At 40.8% G+C, this 25,073-nt stretch overlaps 2 protein-coding genes across 10 annotated transcripts in view; both read left to right on the top strand.

The window, feature by feature from the left end:
* Positions 1-19,252, top strand: part of TBC1D2B (TBC1 domain family member 2B) — a 30,940-nt gene extending 11,688 nt beyond the window's left edge. For 2 of the 8 annotated variants that reach the window (XM_042039520.1, XM_042039527.1), the window contains 10 exons: positions 3,105-3,262; positions 4,191-4,417; positions 5,751-6,143; positions 7,439-7,549; positions 8,516-8,709; positions 9,712-10,206; positions 11,293-11,410; positions 12,123-12,308; positions 12,654-12,775; positions 15,263-19,252. In XM_042039520.1, the coding sequence (XP_041895454.1) occupies positions 3,105-3,262; positions 4,191-4,417; positions 5,751-6,143; positions 7,439-7,549; positions 8,516-8,709; positions 9,712-10,206; positions 11,293-11,410; positions 12,123-12,308; positions 12,654-12,775; positions 15,263-15,458 (2,200 nt within the window). In that variant the 3' untranslated portion in view covers positions 15,459-19,252. The remainder of the gene's footprint in view (positions 1-3,104; positions 3,263-4,190; positions 4,418-5,750; positions 6,144-7,438; positions 7,550-8,515; positions 8,710-9,711; positions 10,207-11,292; positions 11,411-12,122; positions 12,309-12,653; positions 12,776-15,262) is intronic. The other 6 variants (XR_006017932.1, XM_042039523.1, XM_042039521.1 and 3 more) reach the window with 6 other exon arrangements.
* DAPK2 (death associated protein kinase 2) overlaps positions 15,413-25,073 on the top strand; it is a 54,720-nt gene continuing 45,059 nt past the window's right edge. The window contains exons 1-2 of one of the 2 annotated variants that reach the window (XM_042039530.1): positions 22,922-23,010; positions 23,499-23,627. The gene's annotated coding sequence lies outside the window, so the exon portion shown is untranslated. Of the gene's footprint in view, positions 15,499-22,921; positions 23,011-23,498; positions 23,628-25,073 lie in introns of those variants that run through there. The other variant, XM_042039532.1, reaches the window with a different exon arrangement.

Raw genomic sequence — 25,073 nt, 5'->3', positions numbered from 1 at the left:
CATCAGTATATGGTCGGTGGAGCTTCTTAGAATGGAGGGAGGTGATGTGGTGGATCTGTATGTTGTATTGTATCTCTTAAAGTAAACTGTTTCTTTACTCTGTTTAGTGTTTGAAGGATGTAAGGGAACATTACTGTGTAGCATCACTGATACCTGAAAGGGAGACCCCAAGTCTTGAACAGCACTTCCAGTGATGGCTTTGCTCTCTGAACCCCAGCAGGGAGTTGTATGCTCAGCTGCTGCTGCTTTGTCATGGAGCTGCCAATTGCCAGCATTGGAGTAGTCACAGTACTCAGTGCATAGGAACTGAGTGATGTGATGAAAATCAAACCAATTTAAATCCTAATTTTTTTTTCTTAAAAGAAATGAAAGCACGTGGCACAGATTTGAAGTAGATGTAGTCTGAATTCCTGAGTAAAAATGTGGCAGACCTCTTCTGAACAACATCAAAACCCCTCACTCATAATTAATTTACTCTTTAGTATTAAGACTGCTTTAAGGAAAGCAGTCCCATTGGTTTTTATCTCTCCTGTTGGGTTTCTCTCTAAATGATTTTGTGCTTTGCTTTGCCTGCATAGATGGATTTTCCACTTCTACTTAAAGCATTTTACAGTGCTAGTACAGAGCAGTTCACAAAGCAGAGCTGTAGCTTTGGTTAACCAGACCACTTCCTTCTTGAGCTGGGAGGAAAATGTTCATTTTCATCAGCAGTGCCAAGTTAAACAGGTGCCTCTTAAAGCTTTCTTGTTTAGCACAGAGATCTGAGAGGTTACCAAGTGATGTTGGTTTTGACTCTTTTTCTGGCTGTGGTTTTTTTTTTCTTCCCCCCCCCCCAGTGTTCTGGTTGATTGTTTTTTTCCTTTCTCCAGCAGTTCTGTGCCATTTGGGACAGGGGAACGATCTGACAGCCTTTAGAATATGTGTGTCCTATCCAATGTCTTGCTGGGTTGTGACTAGTTATAGCCCCAGTGTTAGAGGATGGCTTGAAGTGTGTCTCAAACTGCAGAGTTTCCTCTCTTGCTGCGAGCACATGTTTATCTTATATTTATTAATTTGTATTAAGATATGTAGGTGTCTCAGGCAAAGCCTTGTCCTTCCTCCTGACCACATTTACAGTGTGTCTGACAGAGAAGATATTGCTGTAATAGCTATATTTGCATCCTAGGTAGCAGTTGTGATGTAATAATGGAGAAAAAAAAGGAAACATGTCTTGGAATTAAGTGGTGTGTATATTTACAGTAATTAAAGTTGAAATACACTTTTCTACTTCTTAAAATACATTTTCAAATACTATTTGATATATACAGACATTTAGGCTTGATTTTTATTTTTTTGTTTCATTTTCATGCTCTCAGCTACTTATTTATGCAGAACATAGACTTGGAAACATACTGAATTATAGTAACCTGCAGTTATATAACCATAAAATAAGACTTAAACCCCAACCATTTAAAAATAGAGACTCATTAGATTATATGATTGGCTCTTGCATAGGTTGTCCGATTGTACTTAGGAAAATAAATACTGTTTTCAAATTTATCTATTTAATCTTTTCATCTTATTTTAATCTAACAGAAAGCAATGAAGGAGTGCTGCTTGAATGCCCTGAACAAATCTGTGCAAAAGCTTTACAAAACTCAGCATCAGCTATGATTTTTCATGGGCCTAACAGCAGTTCTTTAAAGAAGCTTTTCCGGAAGTCACTTGACTTATTCTTTGTGGTTTTTTCGCACTTTAGAAGGTGGTGTTCAGACAGGCTGTAAATGCCAAGGCTGACTGAGTGCAGAACAGGCAGTTGTAGAGTAAGGGATCAGCCACCATTTGGAGAAGAGATGCAAAGATGCCAGGGGACACTTACTGAGACACTTGCTTATATTGGGTGCCCTAGGAAATATATCTATCATCACCCAATTTTATCGATTTGATTTGTGTGGAAGGTCTGAACAAAGAAATGAGGCTTCTTGCCCCCCAACAGGAATTGTGATTCTTTCTGGAAGAAAATGAAATCTGTAGCATAAATGAGTCTTTGCCAAGCTTGTAAATTGATTGCTGAAATAGTTTTATTAATAGCCATTAGGATTATTTTAAAATTGTAAATATTTATCAATTCATCAGATTATAAAAGTTGTGCACTGCTTAATGATTAGCTTAGAGTTCATGTTGTTCAGATGTTAAATCTCTTGTGAAGCTGAAAGACTGGCTTGGATCATCAAATGGTCTTGAAAGTATAATACGAGTTATTTTCTGCTTAAGTTTTGAAGAGAGAATGTGGATGACTGAGTGAAGGCATCTTTGTGAGCTTGCACAGGCTATGTGGAAAATGCTGAGATACTAAATATATTTCCAGTTTTACACCTAAAATATTAAACTGGTTCATATGGATTGATTTAGAATCTCCTTGTGTAATTGAACAAAGTCTTTACAGTACTGAGCTATGTGAATAGTCATGGACATAAGAGTGGACATTCCTGAGTACATGATGGTTGTGTGGGAAGCTGGGTAAAATAATCTCACCCTGCTGGGAAATGTATTGTTCTTCTATAGAATTATCTGGCTGGAATTCAGAGGATGCCCCAAAATGTTCTTGCAGGTAGTTGGCCATGTTCCACCGTAGAAAAGAAAACTGCTAAGGAGTCTTGTCATCAGCATTTCAGCTGCAGCAGGTCTCTTGGATGATCCCAAGTTTTTCATTAATCCCCAATATGGAACTGTAACATTACATGTGTTTTGACTGCATGCTGTGCAGTTTAATGCTTGGCAGTTACCCTAAAATTCTAAACTACAACTGATCGATAAAGAGATGCTGCTTGTAAATCCTAACTTTTTGTACTTGCCCACCACAAAAACAAGGCTAAAACAGGGGATGCAAAAGACAATGGCATTAAAGCAAGATAATTCTTCTATTCTTGGAATTTAGCACTGTTAATTGCAAGTGCTATTTGGTAGCATATGCTTTATTTTCTTTGAGCTTTTATTTGGTATTGGTTTTGTCATTGTTTCTAGCTTATTTTTAGTTTGCACTGTTGGAACTGTGAAAAGCCCCTTATAAAAAGAATGCAAAATGGAGAAATCTTTGTCCCTTTTTCCTGCTGCCTTTTTCACAGAAATTCCATGTCCTCCTTAAGAAAAGGAAATAACGAAAATCGCAAGAGTGTATTTTATACCACTGAGGAGTGGGAACTGCTGGATCCAACCCCAAAAGATTTGGAGGACTCAATGGCTCTGGAAGAAAAGAGGAAACACCTGGCAGAAGGAAATAAAGGTAGAAGTGAAGGAAGGAAGGGGAGCATATGCCTTACCTTGTTTAGTGTCGAGTACTGTGTTATGTGTGTCTCTAGGAAGTGAGTGGAAGCTTATCTTTTCTTCACAAACCACATCCACAGCTCTGTAAATTATTTTTTAAAAATCAGTTCCTTATGATGTGTTTGGGGTCCCCTGCCATTCAAATACAAGAGAATAAAGACAAAGCCTTGTCTGTTTCTGGTTTCCTGAGCGTCTTACTAGTTCTAGTTTTGCCACATGAGTTGCAAAGTAACAAGGTGAAGGGAAATACTGAAGTTTGTGATTACTCATTTGAGTGTCACCTGCTGAAGCAGAATTGCCTTTAGACTCTGTGTATGTACCTGTTACATTGGCTTGCTTCTGAAATGGGGACCAAGCAGAGATGGACATGAAGCAATAGCTCATCTGTGTATTGTAACTGGTTCTCAGATTTGATCAGTGTCTGGAATAACCTTATTGAGATGTTTTTACATCTCTTTAAGAGCACTTAAGTGATTAAATCTGTTAGAAAACATTCTGTACATGGAGGTGAAACCTTACACTGAATGCCTCTTACAGGAGCAGTAGGCTGTGATATCAGAGATGGTTTTGAAACAAAGTTTACTTTGCCGTAGTTAGGGATACCTTTTATTCTCTGTAATGAATTGTAAAATTCTCTTAATGTCTTATATGAAAAGTGTTAATTTATGAGCCAAGTCTTTTATCTGGGAGGGGAGAAGATTTTGAGCTTCTTTTTTCCCACCAAAGGGAGCAACTTGGAAAATGAGGCATGTTTAACACTATTGTATTGAGTGGTTTGAAAGCTGCTCAAAGTCTAATGTTAATGAGTATATTTTTTAAGGAAATCTGAGTGCTTTGGAATGCCTTTTTACTAAGTGAACTGAACTAGAAGAAATTGTTTTATGCAGGACTGACTAGTACAGCTTTTCCATTTGATTTTGGCCGCATTCCACACAAAGCAAGGCGCCCGTTAAAAGATATGATTGGATCAAGCAAAAACCGCACCAGCAGCGACTCTTCTCCAACAGAGTGGTGTTCTGGCAATGGGAACAGACTAGTCTCTGAACTGCAACTGAAGTATCAAAGCCAGCAGGAAGAGTTGGAGAAGTTAAAGAAAGATCTTCTGAGCCAAAAGGTAATTAAGCCTTCAGGCCAAGTGCACGAAAGCAAATGGGTCTGGCAGGTGCTTGTGAGTTTAACCTTTTTGGTCATCTCGCTGCCTTAAGGCCTGGTTGGTTGTTATAAAATGATGGTTCTAAACAAATCTTTGAGTACAAAAGGCCTTGAAACAAGAAGGACCACCTTTTACATCTGTTGAAGATTAGATCCCTGAGTAAAACTTCCATTTGTACAGTGTTCATTAAATTGGTTTATCTATCTTCCTTATTCTCTGAAGTTAACTTGTTCGGTGTCTGCCAGGATCCTGGCTGATAGTCACAGCTTCTTTTTCCATATGTACATAAAATATCTGAGGAACTTCTCCTTTCAGGTTCTCTTTGTTTGTCTTTTGATTCTTTCACTGCTAGCGCAGTAGGTGGGGTATAGATCTGGCTTCTTTCTCTCATCAGGCATGATTTTGTAAAATATAGGCCTGACCATAATGTGTGTATATAGAGTGCACTCCCATAGTGTTCATGCTTGTGTGCCCTCATAACTCAAATTTATTCAGTACCTTGGTTTTACCTAAAAGGATCCCTACTCATTTTAAGAGAAACGTTTTAGGTCCTATATGGAGCTGCTGCATCTGCTATTTGTATTTTCCTTTGTGTGAGGTGATCAAAGGGAAACCAAAGGAGTGTCTGAGCCCCATATTTATACTCATTTTAGGCATTATCTTCCCTAGGAGTATATTTGAGCTTCTGAGCCTGCTGCTGTGAGAAATGTCATTGGTCTAGTCCAACACTGTATTCACAGCTGCTTCTGTTTTAATAAGAAGAAAAGGAAAAACAGTGTCTTATGTAGTCATTTCTGTGGCAAGATTTTCTAAACAGCCCTTCAAAGACTTCCTTTTGCAGCATTTGGTTTTTTCCTCCTTTTATTTTCTCTGCATCTTAGAGAAGAGAGCTCTTAGTTACCTTTGCTTTTTCCATTCTGTAACATTTTCCTGTAAACTTTTTGGGCTTAAGCCTCTTCCTGTTCATTTTACAACAGGGCTGCTTGGCTGTTCTCAGCTTCCAAGTAACTGCAGGGTCTCAGCTGTCCACTACTTTTCATTAACCTGTTGTAGCATTTCTAGGCAGGATCCTTAGCTCAGTGAAAGATGCTGAAGCCATCTATGTAGGCCAGTCATTGTGTTAGCCTGCTAGAAATCATGTCATAAAGTGTTCCCTTTTTTCTTTAAAACACCAGCATGAGGTCTCAACCCATTCCAAAAACTTTCTTTTGTTTGATGTTAGATTTCTAAGCTATAAAATTTAGAAACTTAAAATTTCATTGGGTTTTTCTTGCTGTTGTTTTTTAATTCTCAGGAACTTGTTCGACTTCTGCAGCAAACAGTCCGATCTTCCCAATATGATAAATACTTTGCAAGCCACCTTTGCGAGGGGGTTCCCAAAGATACATTAGAGCTGTTGCACCAAAAAGATGACCAGATTTTGGGCCTCAACAATCAGCTTGAAAAGTTAAATCTGGAAAAAGATAGTCTCCAGCAGGAAGTCAAGAATCTGAAGTGTAAAGTTGGAGAACTCAACGAACGGCTGGGAATGTTGATGGAAACTATTCAAGCTAAAGATGAAGTTATCATGAAACTCTCTCGTCAACTCAGTGAATGTGAGGACAGCACATCCTCTCAGAGTGGAGCAATAAATTTCCCCACGGCCACCTGTACTAATAAGGAGCTACAGGAACTGGACCGACTAAAAGTAAGAGCGTTGCTTAATGCATAGGGGAATCTCTTCTCCCTGTAAAAGTACTTTTTAGTCTGCTGTGCTGTTTGAGATCACTACAGCAGTTCTTCAGGGCACTCATCAACGGAGGCTTTCTCAGCTTGGAACCTCCACTTTGAGCTTTTATGTGACAATCTAACCAGAACTTCCTTCCTTTGGGCCATCTCTAGTGCAGGGTCCTGTGCTTTCAGTAAATTAATCATTGGTGTGGAGCAGATGGGATGTGAGAAATAATCAAAGGAGAAGGAAGGATTAAGGGTAAGAGGAAAATATAAGCATGGAGGAAAACAAACAGAAGTCTTGCTTTGTTGTTTTTTTTTTTTTTTTTAAATATCAGAAGTGAGGCAACAAAAGAGCATGTGGGAAAGCAAAGGGAAGCTCTGAGGAGACAAAAAAGGAGGGAGGAGTTTAAGAACCTTTTTTACTAAAGCTGCTACAGCTCTTACTAATGCTTTAGTTTTATTCTTTAACATACCTCTGTGAATGTGTTACAAGTTCTTAAGGGAGTCAGTGAAGTTATCCACTTTGCTCTAAACAGGCTTTCTTGCCCTTGGGTATATGTTGTATTTCAAATTTATTAACATTCCAAAGAATTTGGAATATAAATAAGTCATTTAAAATATGCATAAACATACACAATTTTCTTTCCTATATGTGAGTCTGGTAAGTTTTAAAAAATAAAGTTGAAACTAGAAATCAGTGGTCTTGGCAGAAAGCAGACAACAAGCAGAGCTTGTTGATGCTGTGCAGTGTGAGAGTACTGTGGCTGCTGGGAGGATACCAACCTCATCCCACAAGCTCAGGTTTCAGAAGCAGTATTTGTAGCCAGGATCTGAGTGGATCATTGCCAAGGATTTGTATTTCTATATGGAGGCAGACATGAAACTTGTACTTTTAATGAGGACTAGTGAGGGTAATGAAAACTCAGGGGGCATTTGTCCCCCCGTTTTTGTGTGGCTGTGGCCTCTGTGGTGTGCTCAGCCTGCGCGTGCCTGTCCTCCCTGCCTGTCCCCTGATAGCAGCCTGCTGCCTTCTGCAGGCACTGGAGCACTGGGAGGGATGCTGGTGAGGCACAGCACCACCCTCTGCTCATATTTGGCAGGTGTGTTTCATTTATGAAACATTTGTTCATTTCATTCCTGAAGTCCAAAAATATTTGATTTGAGCCTGATATTTTAAATTAAAAGTCCTAGTAGTAGCTGCTGTTTCTATGGGCTCAGGTGATCTTTATCTGACAGACATAATCCACTTTGTTTTTTTTATATCAACAGGACAATCTTCAGGGTTATAAGACCCAGAATAAATTTTTAAATAAGGAGATTTTGGAACTTTCTGCTCTACGAAGAAATGCAGAAGCAAGAGAGAGAGAATGGCAGGCAAAGGTCAGCTTGTTCTCACTTGGCAATGTCTAAAGCAGTTTTCCATATTTGAGCTGTAAATCTACCTAGGAACTGGAACAATTTAAATGTATTAAATATGATAGTTTAACAAAAAAATTCCCTCTTATTCCTTGCAGACCAAGCTTTCTGAGTGGATTCTTAAAAGAAGTAATTGCTTTTAAAATTGTGTGGCCTGGTGGAACGTTTTGATAGTTTATGTACAAAGGCATGTATATGTCTGAAAACATTGTTTCCTCAGAATTAAGGCTGTAATGATTTTTTTTTTTTTGAAGTGTCAGTGGCAGGCTGTGTAAGGAATTTGACAGGGCACAGAGTAGAGCTTTCTCCTGAGCATGCAGGATGACTGTAGTATGGCGAATGTAATTTGGGAGTTTCCGTCTAGGTTAATTTGAGTGTAGAGATGTTGCAGGTAAATAATGAAGATTTCCAGTGCTTGGGGTTAGGGAAAATGCACACATCTGTAAGTAAGGCTAGATACCTGTAGCTGTAGGTTTGTAGGGTTTGCTTTTGTTTTTTTGGAAGCCATGCACTCAGTGGCCAGGCTTAAATGCTGTATTTTTGGCATGGAGGTGTGTGTTTACAATTCCTAGATGCTATTACCTAACTCATATGCCACTTAAGTTTTTCTTGTTCAAGCATGCACAGACTAAAGCTGCTACAACTCAACCACTTTGTTCTTTTAAGGTATTTCATACAATGTAGTGATAATTAAGGTTTGCTCAGATTTTCCATATGCAAAAATACAAGTGGTGGAAAATATCTGGTCTACTATGCTGCCTTATGTTTCCTGGTGTTACAAAAACGGGAAAGTTAAGCTGACTGGTTTTGACTTAAAGGTTTCTAAGTAGCATAAACCAATAGAATAGCGTTGAGCCATATTTTAAAAGAAGTGTAGTACAAAGTAAGTGTCTGGAGATTTATATAATATATATATGTTATTTTCTGCAGTATACCAGCTTGGAAGCCAAACTCTGCCAGATTGAAAGTAAATATTTGATCTTGCTTCAAGAAATGAAAACTCCTGTTTGTTCTGAGGATCAAAGTCCTGCTCGTGAGGTCATCACACAGTTACTGGAAGATGCCTTGAAAGCAGAACCTAGTGAACAACCAGAACAGGCATTTTTGAAACCACACCTGGTCAGGTAATTTGTTCCTATTAAATTAAATGATTGTGTGTCTTGGCTAGTGGGCTCTATTCTAATACTGGAAAACAGACAATGAGGATATATTTTCACGTTCGGATTATTTATTGTATTTCCCTTCATGAATGACAGAATGGTCATGAAATCTTTTTAGCTGTAAGAATACCGATTTGTTGGGGAGTACATCTGGTGCAGGTGGAGATGCAGATTGAGCTCTGGGTGGTCTTATCTGGGAGATAAGGGGCCATGAACTGCCGATTCCTTACATAAGAAAGGCCTGGTGGCACCAGCCAGGGGAGGGACACTGGGAGACAGCAGGAGCTGAGGACTCAGGAGGAAGAGCGAGACTTTCAGGCTTGGACTGTGAGGGGATAAAAGCCCCGGGATTCCTTTGTTGAGGGCGCTTTGTGGCACCAGCTCGGGCTGTTTCTGTGCCTTGAATAAATTCTTTTATGGAAAGAGGCATCTGAGACTCTGCCGAGGGAAGCCTCAGGTGGAACTGGTGAGGAAACCTGGCCTGGCTGTGGGTGTGGGGTGTGCAGGAGTCCAGCGGGGACCGTTGGGGTCCTTTGGCCCCAGCAGTGACAGTCTGTGTTGGGAGTGTGGCTGCCAGGGAGTCTCGGGAATGGTCACAGTGGGAAGTTTCACTGACACATTTATTCATTAATTGAGATACAGTATTAAACTTAGATGAAGGTATTGCTCTGTGGCTGCTGAAGGTGAGCTGCTGAGGAGATGGGTACATTCAAACTCAACCATGTTCTTAAATAAATTGCTTAATTTGTGTAGTAATATATACAGGAACATGGCCACCAAGTCTTTTGTATATGGAATTGTACAAGTAATTGTTAAATGAAGAATATACTTCAGAAAAATGTTTAATAATAGTTAAAACGTAAGAGCTGTGGAGAGTGGCTTTGAAGTAACTCTATGGTGGGAACTTGAGAGCTTCAGAGCTACTGAACATATCTTAAAAGCCTTTTTTCTTCCTCTCCATTTCAGTGAATATGATATATATGGTTTTCAGACTGTCCCAGAGGATGATGATGAGGAGAAACTAGTAGCAAAATCACGAGCTTTGGACTTGAGATCACTTTCACTCAGTGAAAATCGAGAGATCTCCACAGGAGTGAAGTGGGAAAACTATCTTGCAAGCACAATGAATAGAGAGATGATGCGCTGTGTTGAACTGAAGAACCTCATTCGGTCTGGAATTCCACATGAACATCGTTCCAAGATGTGGAAATGGTGTGTCAGTCTCCATGTCAAAAAATTCAAGGACAGCACTGTTCCTGGCTACTTCCAAACCTTGCTTCAAAAAGCTCTGGAAAAACCAAATCCTGCATCTAAACAGATTGAGTTGGATCTCTTGAGGACTTTGCCAAACAACAAACATTACTCCTCCCCAACATCTGAAGGGATCCAGAAGCTGCGAAATGTGCTGCTGGCATTTTCCTGGAGAAATCCTGATATAGGATATTGCCAAGGGCTCAACAGGTAAGATTTTGCTAGTCCTGGGTAATAACTATGCAGTGAAACACTTAGTGAGCCTTTCAAATCACATGTATAGCAACATGGTTTCGAACAGCATTTTGCCTTATGGGTTGTATGCTCATAATTTATAATAAACAAATAACTATCACATTTTTTAAACCAATGAAAATAGTTGACCTGGATAAAAAAATTTCGTAAAATCAACATGGCATCAAAACTGGAACTGGAATTAACTCATAAGAAATTAGCTACTTAAATGTAGTATTACATTGACTTCATGTCAGTTGTAGGGGATTGTGTTGATTTTTTTGTGCAAGAATTTGTTAGGTTTTTTCTTCTTTTAAAGCAAGCAGAAAAAAAATGCTTGAAATTTTTTTGTATTGTTAAGGCAACAAATTTCAGCATTTTCCACCATTGTCTTCAATCAGAATTGCAGAATTAAAAGGGGATTCTTATGTTACAATGCAAAGAAAAATTCTGATTCACTGCAGTTGGCCTTTGCCAGAATAGCTGTGCTACTTGGAGATCTGTAGTAAAAGAAGGTGCTACTTGAAGCAGGTGTGTTAGTCTAACACCCTGTCTCATCCCTGTGATGTAATACTATAGATGTCCATTTGTGCACTGTTTTATGTACTAGAATAGGCTTTTGAACTTAGAGCAGCTTTGTCATTTGAAATTGTACTGAAGTAGTAGTAGAATAGAGGCAATGAGTAACATAGAAGACGTGGTGAGGCGGTGGTGGTAGCAGTAGTAGTAATATGGAAATCTCCACCTAACACCCTTAGAATAAACATCTCCTTTCTAAACTAGACTCTGTGTTTAGAGAGCTCTTAAAATTGGCAGCATCAACACCTCAAGAAATTCTTAGAGCAAGCTTTTGCCTTTCTCTGTTTTCTTATTTATCTGAATACAAATACTTGGTGTGGCTGAGAAGGCATGTCTTTGCCCCATCTTAAACTTCATTAAGTTTTGCTGTTCAGTGCTCTGCTGTTAATACATTTATCCCTGCTGAATAGAAGCAAATACTTCAAGCTTAATACAGCTTGTGATACTATAATAATCTTTTTCTCCAAATAAACTGATTTTCAGGTTGGTAGCAATTGCACTTCTGTACTTGGAACAGGAAGATGCTTTTTGGTGTCTAGTAACAATAGTGGAAGTTTTCATGCCTCGTGATTATTATACTAAGACACTGCTGGGATCACAGGTATGTGCTCTGCCAGGATAGAGCCTGGTCCTGTAAGCTGCAGCCAGTCAAAAGCTTTCCTCTGCAACTGTCTGATAGGCCTCTTTGGTGGGGGGACAAGAGTGGGGTTGACAGGGGTGGGTTCCAGGCACTAGGGCACTTGTTTAGACAAGGACTGTAACACTGAGATGGCTGTTCAGTGTCCTGCTTGGAGCTGCAGTCCTTAACCCCCCTTCTCATTGATAGCTTCACAACACTGAGCTATGTTACCATTCCTTTCCTCCCATTTGGGGGCATGGTGGTGCTGGGCCCTATGGGAGGGCTGGGGTGAAAATGCATTTGCAGTGCTGTGGGCAGTAGCCACTGTAGCATTCCTGCTTCTAGGTTCTGCTCTTGTACAGGCTGCCTCCTCCAGCCCAGGGTTTGCCCAGCATGTTCTCTGTTCCTGTGCTCCTGCACCAGTGCAAACACTGGTGGCCTGTACCAGAAACACCCCACCTCTGCATGAGGAGCGCTGTGAGACTGGGGGTGGGTTGAGAAGCAGACAGGGGCAATGTGCAGTGGTGTAGCTGTGTGTGCTTTGGGTGGATCTAGCTTGGAAAGTGTTAGCTAGACAGTCCTGGGTTTCCTGGTTACCTCCAGAAAAACTTGCGCTTACAGACTGGTAACAGCCCTGCTTTGAATGATGTGCTGGAAAATTGGAACAATAACACCCTATTTGTCATCTCTTTAGGTTGATCAGCGAGTGTTCAAGGATTTAATGAGTGAGAAGCTTCCACGACTGCATGCTCATTTTGAACAATATAAAGTTGATTATACTCTTATCACTTTCAACTGGTTTCTTGTGGTGTTTGTGGACAGTGTGGTTAGCGACATCCTTTTCAAAATCTGGGACTCCTTCCTCTATGAAGGACCAAAGGTGAACTGAATGGGCTAAGTTTGTTCATTTGTTACCTGATAAGGAAGTACTGTGGTGTTACTGAGTGTAGGTTTGGAGGAAGGTTGTTTTGCAAAACTCTGTCAGTTAAAATGACCGGTAGGGAAAAAACAAGGGAGGAACTGTGCATAAATAGCCATTCAAAACATTTTCCAGCATTTGGAAATAGAGGCTGGTGCAAGGAAGGGAGATTAAAAGGGAGATGTGATGAGGACTCAAGTGCAGCCTGTGCAAGTGGAACTCTTGTTTGGAATTTATAAAGATGACCATGAGACTCAGTGTATTCTGTACTTTAAAAGAACCAAATATTGTATGTATTTTTATCAGGTAATATTCCGATTTGCCCTGGCACTTTTTAAATACAAAGAAGAGGAAATCTTGAAGCTGCAAGATTCAATGTCCATTTTCAAGTACCTTCGCTATTTCACACGCACCGTCCTTGATGCCAGGTGGGTAACTCAGACTGGGGTGGTATTGAAGGACTTGTAGTGGGCCATGGGAGATGTCTGTCTTGTGGCTTTGGTGTTGTTTTCACCTAGATCCTAATTCAGATATAAAGCAATTGGAGATAAAACCAACTGCTAGGATTTGTCATGAGCACTTGCACCTAGCATAGACAAATCAGAAGTGATGAAGGCTTAAATAGTAATTTTTAGGTGTGAAAGAGATTACCTTGTTTAGCTGTTGTGTCATGGTAGCAACACGTCAGAACTTCAACTATAGGTGAAGTTTCTCTCTGCATTGCAGATGTAACTTGTTAGTAAAATGTTTTATGATAAATAAAAACACATCCTGGCTCAAGCATTAAAAATGTGAGCCGTGTCCCCCAAGTCTTAGATAGCTTACACATGGTTAATGCACAGGCTACTGCCACATAGCTCCAGCTGGTTTTAAGATATACTTGGAAGCAGAGGATAAATACAAATTAGATACTCTTCTGGTCTTCAGTCCTTGCATAGGACTTACAGTTTGTAAGTTAGGGTCTCGTGTTTTTAGGTTCCTGGTTTCAGGACTGTAGAGCAGCAGATTAATCTTAAAAAGAAAAGTCATATTGGGATTGGTTTAATGTCTGAAAATGTTTTGCACATCTTTTGAAGCTCACTAGTTTTCAATTTAGAGCAAAATTGTATATTGAAATTTGAGATGTTTGTTTTTAATGTAATAAATTCCACATAAATTTGGGCATATACTTTGACTCCTGCTGCAAAAGCTTTATTATTTTTACTTCTTGTGTTTCAGTTTTGACTGGAGAGAAGTTAAAACTGAATAATCTTGTGCTGGAAAAGGATTGCTGGGATTTTTTTTTTTTTTGTTCTTGCCTAATTTGAAAAGATTATTGATATTTAATCAGAGGTGATGATTTGGCTTTCCATTCCTTTTCCACTTATGGAAATGATGTCTTGATTCTCCTGTCTCCTTACTGGTGCTGAAATAACCTCTTTAAAAGACTTCTAATACTGCTGGAAGAGATCTCATTTTGGTGTTAACAAAATGAACTAATTCGGGATCACTGGGAGATGGGGAGTTCAAGTGAGGACAGAATTCAGTACATCAAAGATAATTGCACTACAAATATGCTCTGTGCTGATCTGTAAGTCTCTGCCTTTTGGGGTTTTTAAGAGTGGAAGTAGTGGTGTAGGGCCACCTAGGGAATAAGGATTTGCCTGCTAGGACTGACAAGACAGGATTCAAGCTGCCTGGTTTCTTATTCTGCCATGCTTGTACAAGTTTTACAGCATCAACATTTGAGCAGTACAAAAGCACGTAGAATGAGGTTTTTCCTGATATGGGCAAAAAAAATCATCCCGTTGTAGAGGAAAAATTCAGAAATATTTATTTGTATAGAATTCATGGATGTTCTGAATCGGTTAAAAATCATTCTGCACAAAGTTTCTAAGTTCAAGCTCTGTAGTAAGAGAAAGGTCTCTACAGACATGTGCATAATTATATTCTAGTTACAGGATGTCATAGTTGAGTGTTTCTACAGATCCATGGCATGTTGTGCACAGGTAGAGAACCTGTTGGGATATGTTCGGTGTAGAAATAGCAGGAAATCATTCCTTGATTGCTCAAAAACACAAACCTGGCCTTAAATCAATTGTCCAAATAAGTTTTCTTAATATTTATTTCTGATAATTCAAGTAGAATAAATATTCCAGTTCCCCTTTTTTCCTTAGTAAACAATGAGATTTTTCTGGGTGTAGATCAGCAATAATGATGTAGTTAACTCTTTTTGGACTGATTAGACTGACCAGTTGCTGGGTTTGCTGGGACTGCAGGATGGTATGATGCAGCATGACTCTGCAAGGGGGCTGGATCCTCTGTGGTGCTTTGCTGTGTGCCCTGATAAGTTTGACTTGACACTGGCCCAGAGATCTCTGTGCTTCAGCCAGCAGAATCCCAGAGCATTCTCACTGTGTTGGAAACTTTGGCTTGTCCATGTTCTCTATTATCCTTGTCCACATTTATGTTGTCCCAGGCTTAATCTGGTCTCTTAATGGTCAGGTTATCTTGGTTAACTGGAGAGCTGACTGGTTTGGGATTGAAGGAGCTTCAGTGGGTTCTGTGGAGGAAGTTATCCAATCTGTAATGGGTAACTGGATGTACCAAGTATTCAATGTAGCCAAGGAAGCTCTGATTACCCAAGCTTTTGTCTTCTACTCAGTGTTGTCAAGACTGTGATCTCTATAACAGAGTTTACAGGTGGCTTGGGGAACTCTTGAGCATTTGATAATACTTTATCACTTGAAATAACCTTAAGCCTGAGTGCTTTATAGAAATTTCTTGCAATATTGATAACATCTGAGACCTGTTATGTGTGAAATAGACCAGATACATCTGACATACAATAAAAGTCGATATGGATGAAGTTTAAAACTGATTTAAAACCCCACCAAATATGAATTATTGTCTTCTAACATTGTGTAATCTTGCAGGAAACTGACTGCTATTGCTTTTGGAGACCTGAACCCTTTTCCCTTACGCCAGATCAGGAACCGCAGGACCTATCACCTGGAGAAAGTGCGCCTGGAACTGACGGAGCTGGAGGCCATTCGCGAGGACTTCCTGCGCGAGCGGGAGACCTGTGTAGAAAAAAGAGACCTTATTAGTGATGATGAGGAGGATAGCTGAAACTGCTTAATATAAACTGTTCTTTGGGATCGTGACCAAAGTGAGTTAACCTCCAAAACACTTTATTAATCCTGTTAAACAGAATGTAAACTAGTCGCTTTTGGAAATATGCAGGACAGATTTCCAAATCCCAGCACTTTCAGAAATACCACTTTGTATGGAGACCAAACACTTCTGTTTACATTTATGTTCATGGAATCATTTGTAGAGCACTTAATATCTGTCTCAGTTTAGTCAATCAGCTGAATTGACAGTTGTTTTCCCACAGTGCACCATTAATACCTGGATGTGAAACAATAAGAAAAGTCCATGCTCTGTTACATTCATTGCCATTCTGAGTTTAGGGGTTTTTTGATGTAATCATGGTTTTTGTAGTGCAGGCTCAGTGTGAGAGGACGTCATATTTCTTGGATTCAGGTTGGCTCAGTCTAGCCATTCTTGAGGTCACTAACCAGAAAAGCATGGGATGAAGCACAGAAAGAACTTTCACATTCTTTTTTCTTTCCCTGAAGTGTCATGCAGTGGATCACCAAACAGAACACTTGAATATATGTACTCTAAAGGTAAAATAAGTACCTGTTTTTGTCTCTGACTGTTGTGTACTGAAACAGTGGTAGCAAACATCATTTCTACTTTTCAGGGCAGCTGTGTTGATAAAGATTGTCATTAATGTGACCAGCATTAGAAATCAAACTCTGCTTAGTCAATTGTATTTGTATTCACTTTTTTTATTGCAATGGTTCAAAAAGGTCACAGCCAAACTCCAGATATTAAGGAAGAATGGAGCTTGTCACAGGAGTACCATGCTTTAGTAGCTAATTTTTTGTGTATCTGTTGAAGGTTTGTTTTGTTATGGTTTTTCTGTGCGGTTTTTGGTTGGTTGGCTTTGTTTGTTTTTTTTTTTTTTTTCTTTTCTTGTAATGCTTCTTCCTCTTTAGGACCTAAGGTGAAGTCTTGTTCTTTAGGAAGAAGCATTCTTTCTGCATGATTGTAGAACTATTGTACAATAGTGGTAGTGACAGGGTTCATAAAACAAATATTTACCAATCAATCAAAGGATCCTATCAGTTGAAGGTTACAACATGCACATGGGAACTGAAGATCCTTTTCCAACAGAAACACGCAATATTCTCTCAATGTGCTCAGCTTTACTGTAAGTGTTGGATGCACGTCCTGCAAGACAGGGGTAAGGAACAACATCTGGTCCGTTGAGCTGTAGTGTTTCTGCTATTGGAAGTGTGACTGGGGGCCATTCTCTCTCATTTGGTGACCAGCAGTGTTCATAAATGGTTCTGGGGAGACGGAGGGTTTCTTTTTTGCTGGCTATTCTCTGGACTTTTGCAATGTTTTTTCTTGAACTGTTGGATCTTCAGAATATTGGATTGACTATAATGTGTCATGATAAAACTAGTATTCAAATACTAGGCAGCAAATCACTGAGGTCTGGGGAAGCAGTTAATTGGCAAAAAACCAAAACTAGTCATTGGGAAGAGTCAAGTTCATCAAGCTTGTATTTTTCGTGTTTTGTTTTGGTTTTCTAGAAGTAGTAGTACTTTATTTGGTATAATCATGTAACCATTTTAGTTAGTCAGCTTAAGTGTGTGCAGAGAGAAATCCTGCTTCTGTTTCACAGCACTTTTTAAAAAACTCTTTTTAGGTAATGTAGTTGTAGCTTTCTCCAAGTAAGCATATTATAAGTTAGTTTATATGGAAGGGAACTATTTAATCAGAGGTGAAGTTGTAATTTAGAGAACTACTTTTGATATAAAATTTATGCTTCCTGTATGACACATAATTTTTAGTTAGCCAGCAAATCCTTGCCCTTGAGGGACTGATAGTGTGATCATCTTGATTTATCTGTTATTAGTCTTCTAAAATGTCCCCTACCTTGTCTATTGTAAGCAGTAGTTGGGGTTTTTTCCTAATTCCCTAGTTACTCTTGGTTGTGTACTGGAGGGCAAGGTTTTGATATTATTGCATGTACTGTATTCTTTTTCTACTTACAATCAGTATTTGAATACAAAAATGGGACCAGGTTTTCTAATTTCCTAGTTATGCTGTCTTGGTTTTGAAAGAGCTGGTCTCTAAATCAATCTGTAATGTAGGCTTTTTGTTTGTATGTTTGTTTTAATGTTTTTTTTCAAGTGTTAAATGATTTTTTTTTTAAGGTGAAGATCTTCCCTTCAGTGACCACAGTTGAAATAGTAAGGTGAAGAATTCAGATGTTTGTACCTACCCTATTCCTACAATCTGTTATTCTTCGGCTTTGAGTCTTTACTATGAACTAGTCCTCTGACTTCAGGAGATGTTTTCAGACTGATTCCACTGAAGTCTTTGGGTTGTGAAGATAAAACTAACTTTAAGGCAACTGTTCAGGAAGTTCTTGAGCTGACAAAACATGACCTGCAACATTACAGGACCATTTTTTTCAGAGTTGTGCTGACAGTTCAGTTTGTGTGCATGTGTTGCTGTGGTTCATTCTATTAAGTTGTTACCGGTTTTACAGTAAAACTAAGTAGCTCTGTTTCTTCTGCCACGGTGTGACTGTAATCAATGAATGTTAGGAACCCTGTGGAAGTTGTGTTGTCTCTGGGTATTTTGTCAGCTTCCAAATATGAAATGAGTTGATGCTGTTATTCTGAAGTTCCCAACAAGCTGTTGGCTTCATTTTGTTAAGCCTTATTACTGATTTAGTGATGAGTTAAAAGGTCAAAAAATTGCAGAGGCTTCTCACCTCTGGCCACTAGAAGTCTCCATGGAACAAAAATAAGATGCATATAGCAGGAAGTAACATCAGGGAAGTTTGCCTTGCTTGCTGTTGCAAATGTCTTTGGGTGCCTTAGTTTTCTAGTGGTGCTTAATCTGGTAACCTTAGAAAGTAGTAACTTGTTAGAGACATGCAGGAAACACAGGCAGTATTTAAACCTGGTGAAACCAGGCCAAAACACGGTGTACCTCAGTGGCCTGCCAAAGCTGAACTGCATGGAGACCAAGAGTTTGTGTGTGAACTTCTGAAGCAGTGCATGAGGTTTACCGTTCATGCCAGCAAGGTAGTGGGCACTTGACCTGTTCATGCAAATAATGGCTGCCAAGCTGATATTTTAACTTCAAGGCCGTGCACATAATGTGCAAAGAGTTCCTCATGCATGGTTCCCAGAATATGTGATGTAACCCAGACCACTATGTTGCATCTTGCAGAATATTCCTCCATCTTCATACTTGTGTGCATGGCTTCCCAGTGAAACTTTTCATTAGTTGTTTCAAAGGGTTTATTATCTTCTGTTAAATAGGCAAAAAATTGGTGCACTACACCTTTAGTTATTAGAACTGCACAGTATTTCAGCTTGACCTGTACATGTGTACAGGTAGTGTTATCATCCAGTGTTATCCCATTGTTTGGTGTTGTTCTTTTTACCAGTTATGTAATCAACAAAAAAGATTTTTCTGTTGCCCTTTAGGTGTCTTCTGTGAGAGCTTCTTCCCTTCCCCTCAGTCTTTGTAAACATGGTAAGATATTTCAGAAGAAAGGGAAAGATTTATTTTTTTCTTTCTTGTATGACATCAGAAATGAATGAATGGTCTTAAATTTGACAGAGTTGTATGTTCGATCACATAACTAAGAAATGGCAAATTGTTTAATTTAATGAAATTGTGTAGCTGTTTAAGTGACTGTTCCCTTAAGTGCCATGTTAAAAATCAGCAATATGCGGTACAAGAAATTTGAATCACAAACATAAATGATGTTATCTTCATAAGGATTGATGTAAAGAAAAAATAAATTGTTTATTACTTTATAGATTGCTCTGGTTCTTTTTTTTTCCCCGTAACAGATGGAAATACCTGCAGGTGCCATCTGAACAAGCCAGTGGTAGAGCTTGTACTTTTGTCTGATAATGAGGTCTGAGAGAATCTCTATAAAGGAACATACATGTAAATTTGGCTTTGAAGCATGAAGATGTGAACCATAGACATGTTGCAAGCAGGTGATGCTGACTGGGTAAACTTGTGATTGGTGTCCTTAAGTTTCCTGGGAGAAGAGGGGAGGGGAGATAAAATTTGCATGAGCATTCAGAGGAATTTTCTGAGTTCACACGCTTTCTGGGAAACATATTTGTATGATATCTCCTGACACCCCAAAAGCTTCTTTAGGAGGCTGGGTACTGATGTTCTGCCACAGTCTTTTGTAGTCAAATAAATAATTTCAGATGTTTTTAAAATTTAACCTAGTACTCAATTAATTTGGAAATCAAGTCTCAATATCTGTCTTTCAGATATGAATTTTGCATTTTGGAGTTGCTTGATTCCCTTAAAGAGGCTTGAAGTACCTAACCTACTTCAGATATGTAACTTAATAGCTAAATGTTTGTAAGGGAGGAAAAAATAAGAGTTAGGACAGGACTGTAATTGCATATCCAAGCATATCTTTCGTAGCAGAGGTGAATAGTGCACAGTTCTTGTCCTCTGGCTCTGCTACAGAATGGCAAGCTGTTTTAGGAGTAGATATTGGCACAGCTGGAAATCTGTTCAAAGGGGTTGCAAAACAGGATAGAGATCAGCAGTTGAGGCAGAACATGACTATGGCCTAAAGACCTCCTGTCATCTATACTGAAAATGTTAAGTCAGAGAAATAAACAGAAAATTCTGGGAAGAGAGGGCATGGGGAGCAAGGTCCTCACTTGGATACTTGGCATGTGTAGCTTGAGTAGGTTGTGTTGCCCTAAGCAGTTGGTGGGGCCTGTAAAGAACAGCTGAGACTCCCATTTGCTCCTTAGGACTAAGCTTGAAGCATCTGCTCTCAGTGGGATTGCAATAAGGATGTGAGTGTGGCTGATGTATGTTAAAAACCTGGTTCCTAAGAAATGCATAGCTTAGGATAAGCTGGCCTACTCTGAACCAAGACCAGATACCTGCAGAGTTTCACTGTGCTCTGGGTGCATCAGAGATGCAGAGAACACACTGAATCTGCTGGTGTTCCTTTTCTGGGATTTTCAGAAGTGCTAAACATAGCTTCCTTATCTGCAGCTCCTTGAACTCAACAGAAAGCAGAATCCATGTAGTGCTGAAGCTTTAGGAATTCCCACACATGAAGTATGTTCCCTCAGATAATGCAGAGGAAGGGCGTGCTCTGCCTTGGAAACTTCCCCCCTGAAAAAGAAGGTAAAAGGTTCAATCAGAAGTTAACAGAGTGGTATTTTCCATGATGATCTGCTGTATAAGCCACACTTGTCTACAGTCCAAGGATGTCCACCTGTAGTGCCAGGTTTTCAGAGCATGAGACTAAGAAAGCAAAACTCAGGACTATATACTGAATGTGATTTTAAAAACCATGGTTATTAAAAAAATATATATCCACTAATTAAAACATTCAATACTAGAATATGCCTGGTAAACTAAGATGACTTTGGTCAACAAAGATTCCCCTGGTCTTGAGCAGCTGCATCCTGCCTGTGTCTCTCAAATGCAGTGGACCTTTGGTGTGTACAAACCAGTTAGGTTTTGCAGTGAGTTGCCCCTAAGATGTCAGGTTTGAGCTGATGAATGGAATCAGTGATGTCTTCAGGTACTGTGATTGGTGATTAATCTAAGACTAAGCTATTTGCCCGTTTTAAGAAATGCAGGTGGTGTTTTTCTGTATTTAATCCTGGAACTCCCCCTTTGGAACATAAGGTATGGGTTTCCTACATTGTCACTTCTAAAGGAGGGTGGCAAATACGTGGCTGCAGCGTTTACTGATGCTGCCTACTTGAAACACTGCTCAGGTTTGAGTTTTCCTTTCTGTTCTTGTCCTTTATGCACATAAAAGCTTTTACCTTCATCCAAAGGAGTTAGAAAGAAGTCATGAGTTAGTGTTTTAAGGGTGGATAACTACAGAACCATGCAAGAGCAGCATCCTACTTAGGTACAATCTGTATTTGGGCTTGCAAACCCTATGGACATGGCACCAGAGGTGGAATTCAATCTACCCTTGCTGCTCTTGGAAACCTTCATTCAAATTGAGGTTTTTTGGGGTCTAAGGAGAGCTTGCCCCAGTTTGAGAAGCAGTTGTAGCCTCTCAGGGTGTTTTGTTCCCTTCCTTGCAGCTAGAAGCAAACAAAAGCAGTGGCCTTCCTCAAGTGCCCTTTGCTCTGAGAATTTTGTAGTATGATTGTTGCGACTTCCACGTGATCACATCCCGTTGTATGACTTAAGGTGAGAAATTAAATATCTTTATTTCCCTTTGAGAGAGTTCTGAATGCTTCCACTGCCCTTTGAAACCTTTACTATTGCTCCCACTTCCTGTTCTCCACCCTGTGTGGTATCAGATGCAGCCACTTTCCTTTTGGAGTTGGGAGAGCTGGGTGGAGCTTGTGCGCTGTGAACACCACTCCCAGGGCGGGCAATCAGGGGCACGGTTCAGTCCTCTTGACTTGGAACAAGCCAAGTTTCTTTTTGACTGTGATAATAAAAAGCACTGCCTTTAGGCACTTGCCTAGAAAAAAATCACTCTTAAATTTATCTATCTTCACACCTTATGGCAAAGGAAAACATCCTGCTTATGTATGATCATTTGCCATTAGCTTTGTGTTACCTTAATCACATGGAGGATTGGAAGTGAAGGCAACCTGGCACTTGTATTTTATTTTGAAGGTGTGAACAATCCCACATAATTTCTCATTAGCAAATGATGGATATTAACTTGCCCCGAAGAAATGTAAGGAGACCTCAGAGTGTTTACTGCAATTACTGTCTGCCAAATAAAGGGGGAGAAAATCTAGTTTTACAGGTTTTGGGATGTCTTTATGATAGGAGAGTGAACAGATTAAGGATGTCATTGTTGGAAGCCAACACTTGGGCTAAGGCAGCTTGGGAAGCGGGATGGCAGAGGTTTGTTCTCGAAGTGCATGTTAATGCACCTTGAGCTGCACAGTGAGGTCTGGGAACCTGTGCTGTTCTTGGTCACAGTGGTCTCTTGAAACAACGGGCAATTTCACTGGGTAATGGTGAATTTCAGACGACGCAGTAACCAATCTAGGCGTGTGTTTTGGCTTGTATAGAATATAGAACAAGGCTTATACAACTTAAGTGCCTCTGCATTGGATTTGCCTCCTCAGCCTTATTTTCTTGGTATTGCTTTCACATATCCTCTGTCTACTAAAGCAAGGAAATCGGATTCTACATCTGAGTTGTTCCCCAGTCAGCCTGGGTGAGCTGTGTCAGTCTGGAGGGCTTTGGACTGGCCCAGCATGAGCTGTCTGCATCCCATCAGGGGCAGTGCAGGGCTGGCACAGTCAGGGTGGTGCCGGGTGCCCTGGAGGCTGCATCGGCCCCCACACTCCCATCCACATGGCATTGCTGCGGTCGGGGCGATCGGCCCGCTGCCCCTGCGGCCAGCCCTCTCCTCACGAGGCTGCCCTGGGCGGAGCGCGGAGCCGGGCCCCTCCCTCAGCCCTCCCCCCGGGCCCGGGGCGGGCGGCAGGCAGGGCCCCGTGGCTCCTCCGCCCGGCACGGCCCCGCCGCCCCCTCAGCCTCCGCCCGGCCCGACTCTGCGCGCACCGGGAGCCCGGCGGACGCGGTAAGTGGGCGCTTCCCTCCCAACTAGCAGCGCCTCTGCAGGTTCCTCTCTCCATGTCCCTCTGAGTCCGTCCCTTACGCTGAGCCGCCCTCGCGGCGCTCCCGCTCCGTGTCCCGCCTGTGTCGCGGTTCAGGGGCTGCGGTGTCGCGGCCGTGCAGCCCCTCTGGCCGGGCAGCTCCAGGGGTGCGGACTCTCGGCCGCTTCACGGTGTCTGCACAGCCGGGGGGGGAAGGCAGCTCCCCGCAGCACCCCCGCCGCGAGCAGCTGTCCTTCATCCCCGAGCAGGTCCCACGGGGGCCGGGGAATGCACTTCCAGAAGTGCCCCTGTTGGTGTTGCACGCCTCTCAGTCTGGCGCTGTTCTGTCCAAGGCCATGGGGGGCGGTTAGTCCGGGGTTTACGCTCAACTTGCTGATACCATTCAGCAAATGCTGTGCAACTTCCATCGTGTTTATTCCGTAAATTCTCTCCTGCCTTTTCCCTCAAATAGCTTCACTTGGGTTTCTTTACACCTGTTCCTCTGGCCAGTGATCCGGGGGTCCTGGAGCAACACAGCCCGGTGGAGGGGACTGGCCTGGCCTGGCCTGCATCTTTGTAGAGGACAGTCAAGAAGGAAGATGTGAGTTAGAGGGTGAAAATGTGTGGCAATTGCTCCTGCTTTGACTGATCGGTCACCAGCTGCAAAAGGACAGAAATCGCAGTGCTCACCTGCTTAACTCGTGAGGGAAAAGCTCAACTCTGACCCTTTTCTGAAACATCAGTTGGTTTCAGACTTTTCTGTGCCTTTCAGTTGCTTGTGCAAGAAACATAGATTGCAGAGACGAGATCTCCCTTGACTTTGGGGCAGTGATGTGAGTTATGTGCAGCAGTAATCCTTGAAGGCGCCTCAGGGACCGGGAGCGGGGCTCTGCCCATGCCGTGCCAGCGAGCCTGGCATTGTGGGTTTCCCCTGCGCCCTGAGTGTCCAGGCTGTGTTCCCACCCAGCTCATCGTTAAGGCACGCCAGGCTCTGGGATTCCTGGCCTCGGCTGGGAGCTGGAATTAGCTGCAAAGCCAATGTGGTTGGTACGTGTGCTTGGAGGCTTGGAAATACAGTCTTGGGTCATTTGCCACACATGTAATTACTGCAGGGTAAATCTGGGAAGTCAGAAAGGGAGCTCTTGAGAGTTAGTGGCAGGAGCAATGATTCTATAATGGGGCTGAATTGCTCAGATGCTGGGTGTGTTTTGTGTTTTTTATAAACAGGTAGTAATAGCTGTCTCAATTTCCTGGTAGAAAAATTTTTAGGCTACTGTTGTTTTCTGACAGGGAAATACTTCAGTACAAATAAGTTTTGCTGAAATTAATAGAACTTTTAACTGGGCTACTTTTTTTGAAAGCAGAGGGTAAAACCCACTTGGGTTGTTTGGGGATTTTTTTGCTGTTGGAATTGTGTAGTCTTTTGTGTGAAAAAATAAAAGAGAAAGAAAGGTGAAAAAAGGAATGAAAGTGAAAGAAGAAAATACTTTAATGCTTATAAAAATCTGTTTAGTTTTAACATAAAACACCAAAATTAGAAGACAATATACCTTTAATTCATTTAGTGGGTTGGGGTTTTTTGGGTTTTTTTTTCCCACACCATTAATTTAAAACAGTCAGGTTTTGATTCTAAATTGGTTTTGGTAATTTTTCAGTATTATAAAATATATATAAGGGAAGTTTTTACTTTGGTCCATTCTAACAGGTTTGGGATTTTGGTTTAGTGTAACTAATGTTTTGTAATATAAAAGCATGTCACAGGGAATGCCTTGGTCACTTGAAACTGGTTTCCTTAGGACAGAGGATACCGTAAGGAAAAGAAATGCGAGGCTGTTGGCAAGGGAAATGCTCCAACAGTTTTGTTCTCACCTCTGTTTTCTGTATTCTGCTCTTGTTCACTGGTGGATGGACATTTATCGTGTTTGACATGTATAAACCAGTCACTCATTGTCACGTAATTTGGTAATGACAGGCTAATAACTTACCTGTGCAGGGAAAACTTCATTAGAGGAGAGAAATAGAACTTACTTTCTTCTGCTCCTCTTGA

Source organism: Corvus kubaryi, unplaced genomic scaffold (assembly GCF_017639235.1).
Source record: "Corvus kubaryi isolate FWS band 111438036 unplaced genomic scaffold, C.kubaryi_AGA036_p1.0 37394, whole genome shotgun sequence".
Lineage (NCBI taxonomy): Eukaryota > Metazoa > Chordata > Aves > Passeriformes > Corvidae > Corvus > Corvus kubaryi.
Note: the sequence above shows the minus strand (reverse complement) of the source record. Positions and strands in the feature narration are given on the sequence as shown.